At 52.1% G+C, this 5,731-nt stretch overlaps 1 protein-coding gene across 1 annotated transcript; it reads left to right on the top strand.

Moving 5' to 3' along the window:
* Positions 1–1,047: 1,047 nt before the first annotated feature.
* On the top strand, positions 1,048–3,865 carry LOC104024719 (ALG13 UDP-N-acetylglucosaminyltransferase subunit). Its single transcript, XM_075720601.1, has 4 exons — positions 1,048–1,128; positions 1,525–1,687; positions 1,916–2,054; positions 3,754–3,865. The coding sequence occupies exons 1-4, from the start codon at positions 1,048–1,050 to the stop codon at positions 3,863–3,865; spliced, it is 495 nt and encodes a 164-aa protein (XP_075576716.1).
* Positions 3,866–5,731: the final 1,866 nt, after the last annotated feature.

Genomic DNA, 5,731 nt, shown 5'->3' with positions numbered 1-5,731 from the left:
ATCCTTTTACGATGTTACTCCCACAGTTAAGTGCTGTGGGTGGCTTGGCCCAGACGGGGTAATCCCATGCCTAGCCCAGGTCAGTTAGTCTATAAAGAAGAGGTAGCTGTGGCCATGCTACGGAATGGCAGGCTGTGAACACAAAATCATAGGATTGTTTAGGTTGGAAAAGACCTCTAAGATCATTGAGTCCAACCGTTAACCTAGCACTGCCAAGTCTGCCCCTAAACCCTGTCCCTAAGCACCGCATCTACACGTCTTTTAAATACCTCCAGGGATGGGGACTCAAAACACTCCCCTGCTCTACAAGTTTATAGAGCTAAAGCACCCCATAGCCCGTAGCCGACATCTTCTTTCTTCTCTTGGTGGAGCTTAGAGCAGCTGCTGTAATTCTGGAAGATGTAGTGATTGACTCCTGTTGATGCACTGTGTTAATGCAGTTTATTCTCTAAAGCTGGATATAAGGAGGATGGGCAATCCAACCACATTCCCAGATTTGGGATTACAGAAGAAAGAGGTTGAATGGTATTCTGAGACCTGCACCTGGCCCCAGTCAGGCTGTAAAGTTACAGTGATCTGTGCCCCAAGTGCTAAAATAACACGCGGAGGGCACTTTCCGAATTCCTCTCCCAAATTTGGGTTACTTCCCCCCCCCCTCCCCCCCCGCGAAAGTCTGAAAAAATTGAGACGCTCATTGCTACCACGCTGAGGTCGCTGAACGCTGCGGGCAGGTGGGCTCGTCCCTGACGGGCCGGCACCGCGGAGGGAGTCCCGCACCCCTGCGGCCGGCCCGGCTGCCCCGTGGCACCGGGAACGCCGCTGCCGGTGCCGGGTACCGCACCAGCGCCGTCCCCTCGCCGGCCTGGGCGGAGGCAGCGGGCCTGAGCCAGCCCCCGGGGCCGTGCGAGGAAGGGGGCGGGTTGGGACCGCCCTCTGGGGCCGGCAGCCATTTTGGGGCGGCTGCGGCGAGCGGGCGGTGCGCGGCGCCCCCTGGCGGCTGCCGGCCCGCAGATCAGCTACGAGCTGGCGGCCGGCCGCCCGCCCGCCATGAAGTCGGTTTTTGTCACCGTGGGCACCACCAGCTTCGACGACCTCATCGCGACCGTCTGCTCCCCGGCGGCCCTGCAGGTGAGGCGGCGGAGAGCCCGGCTCCGCGGGCCAGCCGTCCCGGGCTTCCCCGTCGCTGCCTGCCCGCAGCGCCTCAACCGGGCGCCTGCGCGCTGTCCCGCCCTCCCCGTCCCGCCGGGGAGGTGATTGCCGGGGGTGTCTGAGGGGACGGGGCGGGGGGAACCGGGGGCGGTTCTGGTGGGGCTCGCTGTGGCGGGGGGCGTGTGGCGGGGCCGCGGTGAGTGGCGTGGAGTGGCGGAGGAGGGCGGGGAGGGGCGGTCTGTGGCGCGAAGCGAGGGGGGGGGGGGTGTTGGCGGCAGCGGCCGCCGGGAGCGGAGCCGGGGTCCCGGTGTCCGACGTGGGTACCCGCACCCATCCCACCCACCCACCCACCCACCCTCCCTCCTCCCGCCGCAGGTGCTGCGGAGCCGCGGCTACGAGAAGCTGGTGCTGCAGGTCGGGCGGGGCGCGCTGAAGCCGGCGCAGCCGAGCAGCCCGGCCTTGGCGGTGGAAGCCTTCCGCTTCAAGGACTCGCTGGCCGAGGACCTGCGGAGGGCGGACCTGGTCATCAGCCACGCAGGTAGAGCCCCGGTTGTTTGCCCAGCCTGTTCTGCGGGCCGGAGTGGAGGTCGGTGGGGTGAAGTCTCTCTACGGCTCGGCGCTGGGCTGGCATGGAATGTTCAGGTGCACAGCTAGAGCTGCATGGGTAAATGTTCACCTTCAGGAGTCGCCCGTGTTTCAGGAGGAAGCAGGATGATATTTCATCTGTCAGGGCAAAAACTCATTGTGTTTTCTCTTTCTCCTGTAGGTGCAGGTAGCTGTCTGGAGACTCTAGAAAAAGGAAAACCACTAATAGTAGTAATAAATGAAAAGCTGATGAACAACCATCAGCTTGAACTGGCAAAACAGCTCCACAAAGATGGGCACGTCCTCCGCTGTAATTGCAGGTATGGAGCTGCTGTGGCTGTCCTGACTGAACAAGCAGCGCTGAGCATCATCGCTCTGTCATACTACAGTATTGAGAATGTAACAAGGAAATTTATATCATTCTCTGTAACAACCATTTGTTTGCAAGGTAGATTTTCAATAGTGGATAGATTAACATTAGGTGCTAATTTACCAAACTTACCAAGCCTTTTCACCATGACTCCTTTTAAATTTTGTTTTTGAGGGCTCATGTATTCAGACTGAAAGAAGAGCAATTTAAACCAAATAACCAAATTTAAACCAAATAACCAAATAACAAGTGGTTGAATTTGGAACAGTCGGGTAGCATCCTAGAGGCACCTCACGGCTTCTCTCTTTCTCTGCTTTTTCTCACTAGTTGTTTGATTCTTTTTCAAAGTCTAGAAATAATACAACCCAGGCCTTCAGTTTGTAACCATGAGCTATAAGGAATAAATTGCTCCCTGCAGACTTAGGACTCCATTTCATCATTTTTCTGTGTGGATTTTCCTTGTAAAGGGAACTAAAGTTGACTGTATGGATGTACTGATATAATAAAATTGAAAGTACCTGGAGTATTTAGAACAAAACATAAGAATGGCCTTACTGATACGGATCAGGAGTCCACGTAGCTCCGTATCCTGTTTGCGGTGGCCATATGCAGATGCCCAGCCAAAAGTAGAAACGGGGCAAGAATGTGTGGTACCTTCCTTGTATTACTTCCCCTCTAGTGCTCTTAAGTACTTTGATTAAGGAGGATTCCTAAACCAGATGCTGTCTGGTGGTAACTTTCAATACCTGTCTTCGAAGTGCTTATTCAGCTTGCCCTTTTAACCAAACTTCCTGAATCCACCACATCCTCTGACAAGGAGTGTCACCCCTGTCACTTCAGGGGAAAACCAAACCCAAACAAACTACCAAACACCCCCAACAACAACAACAAAACCAGCTGCTTGCTTTTGTTTTCATCCTGGCTCCCGTTAGTTTCATTTGCTCTCGTTTTGACTCTTACTGTTTTTATTTATGATTGATTGCACTCTGTAAATAACAGACGACCTCTAAATTGAAGGCAGAGGAAATGCAACTTCCATTATTTAGTCTGCATCTTGTTCCTTTGCCCTGCAAATAGGATTTTGTATTTTCAGAAGAGCCTTCTGAAAAGACTAGGCCTGTCATTCATTTATATTGGGCAAGTTTCTTAAACTTACTATCTCAGTGCTTCTGACAGCTTCAGAGACAGGAAGGAGGTGGTTTGTTTTTGTTGTTGAACAGTGCCTAGCATTTGAGCCTTATTTGCAGTCTGATAATAGCAAGCTAACATTGATTTAGCTGTTATTTCTGGCTACATGTGGAGAACTATGCCGTGTGTTCAAATAGGATGAATTTCCTGGTACGGTTTATTGTGAAGATCCTCAGATCTTGTTCAGTCTCCCAACATTGCAACCACAGAACATTAAAAAGTTAAGAGCTGAGGTTGTCTGTATAAAGTGTGTTCTCAGCAGTGCTGCCTATGAGCCAGCGATGGTTGGGGCCCGCTGGTTTGTGGGGTCTCTTCCTTTCAGCACATGTCCTTATTTTTGTTTCTGTGCTAAAGGATTATGTATGTATGAATAGAAAGAAAATTGTGTGAAGAAAAAAATTCCCTTTGGGATCGATTTTTTTTTTTTTTTTTTAATTTTTGGTTTTGGTCTGTTTTTACAGCACTCTTGTGGAGACACTGCGGTCGATGGACTTGTCAACTTTGAAACCTTTTCCTCCTGGACAGCCAGAAAAGTTTGCTTTGTTCTTGGATAAAGTTTTTGGGTTTCAATAAAAATACAGATGAATAAAAATGTCAGAATAAAACCTTTCTCCTCTCCTAGTGAGGCCTTCCATACTAAAAAGTTCACCAACTGGGACAAACCCTCAAAGAAAATGTCTGTTAATATTAACTGGCATTAAATGGTTTCCTATTTAGTGCCAGTTTAGAGTCATCTAGCTTCATGCTTAAAAGAGCACAGTGCCAACAAGGGGGCAGGGGGAGTATGAACTGTCTAGTTTCTTGGACAGACAGAGATTTACATCACAAAATCTGCACTGAGTTGGTAATTCCAGTGAGGAGGACGAGCTAAATTACTTCTTAGCAGGCATGGCCTATGCGTAGTGGTCTCCTGACCGTATTTGCCTAGTACTAGTGGAAATAAATTGTCCTTGTTGATGTTCCTGTGATGTTCTGCAAATAAGCAGGTGCCTCCAGCTCTCATTTCACGTGTTTACAGAAGCACTGAAAAGAGAATTGAAAACGTGAGAGATTTAAGCCTCTCTAAAGGGAAAGGGGTGCGTGGTGAATCTGGGCAGGAAAAGTCAAGAGCTGCAAACCTGCTGCCAAACTGCCCACGACCCTGCCTGGTTTTGGGTGATTTACTCCCAGACTAAAACACGGCCTGTAGGAGAGGAATGGGACTGATAGTACTATCGATCCATTCACACCCTGTTATCCCATCATTACTTCCTTGGGACTTGGGTAAAGTGCGATGTTTCCTATTTGGTGCTGACTGGAGCTCCCCATTTAAAGTATTGAAATTGTCAACTGTGTTGATGCTACCATCAATTTGTTTTAAGTAAATATTTTGAAAACAAAAGGGGGTTTAAACTTCAAAATGTTCAGGCTATTTGGTCTGTGATACTCTCGAGTTGTGTAAATGCATAGTTGGTGCTAATTGCCCTTCCTGCAAGTCCATCATTTGTTTGGGTGGGGGATCGTTGCTGTTGCTTAAAAGAAGAAAAAGAAACTCCTGAGTCGGTGCATCTGATGCTGGAGTGCAATTTTTACTAGCAAATGTGCGTAGAGGCGTTCTCCTAATCAAACACAAGGGCCATGTATGGAACAAATGCTGCGCAGTTGTGCAAGAGTGATTTTTGCCGATCGTGCCGCACAGTTGTGCAAGAGCCATTTCTGCCAATCCCCAAAGTTTTCCCCAAATACTTTATTAGGAGCAACTAAGATTTTTCACTTCCGTAACGAATTTTGTAGGGCTGTTGTTATTTCAAGTTCACCACCACAGCTCACCTCCAGTCCGAGGGCATGCAGGAGTGTCACAGCAAATTCTGAATAACCATTTGGCTGATTTTTTTCCACTAGTTCTTTGCAGTCGCAGGCACGCCAAGCAATGAACTTGGAGTCAGCTTAGCAAGGGTTCCCTTCTCTTCCCGAGGCAGGTCCGGGGGGAGACGACGTCTGCTGGGGCTTACCGCGGCTTGGCGTCCGCACCCCACGCGGGGAGCTAGCGGGAGCTGGAGGAAAAAAGACCCCACGGCGCTCGGGCAGCCCCTGCGGGTCGTTAAGCGGGAGAGCGGGACAGGTATGTGGGGGCTCTTCGCCGGGCATCCTAAAATGGCTGCCGCAGGAGGCACCTCCTGGGGGTGGTCGGCGGGCTCAGCGGGAGGGGGCAGCTCGCAGGCGAAGGGGAGCGGGCCGCGGGCGAGCGGGGGCCGAAGGGCGAGCGGGGGCCGAAGGGCGAGCGGGGGCCGCGCTCCGCGAGCGGCGGGGGCCGGGCCGGGCGGCGCGAGGCGCAGGTGGGCGCCTTTGGGCGCGGCGCCTCATTAGCGGCAGCCGCGCGCGCCCCGCCGCCACGCGCCGCGCAGCGCCCCGCGCGGAGCGCCCGTCTCCCGCCGCCTCAGCCGCTGCCGCCCGGCGAGG

The sequence above is a fragment of the Pelecanus crispus genome, chromosome 13, assembly GCF_030463565.1.
Source record: "Pelecanus crispus isolate bPelCri1 chromosome 13, bPelCri1.pri, whole genome shotgun sequence".
Taxonomy (NCBI): Eukaryota; Metazoa; Chordata; class Aves; order Pelecaniformes; family Pelecanidae; genus Pelecanus; species Pelecanus crispus.
The sequence above is the reverse complement of the archived record's forward strand: the minus strand, read 5'-3'. Positions and strand labels throughout refer to the sequence as shown.

Coding starts and splice junctions, on each gene's coding strand:
- LOC104024719 (XM_075720601.1), top strand. CDS start 1,048: ATGAAGTCGGTTTTTGTCACCGTGGGCACCACCAGCTTCGACGACCTC. Junction 1,688..1,915: donor CCTGGTCATCAGCCACGCAG/GTAGAGCCCCGG, acceptor TTTCTCCTGTAG/GTGCAGGTAGCTGTCTGGAG. Junction 2,055..3,753: donor GTCCTCCGCTGTAATTGCAG/GTATGGAGCTGC, acceptor CTGTTTTTACAG/CACTCTTGTGGAGACACTGC.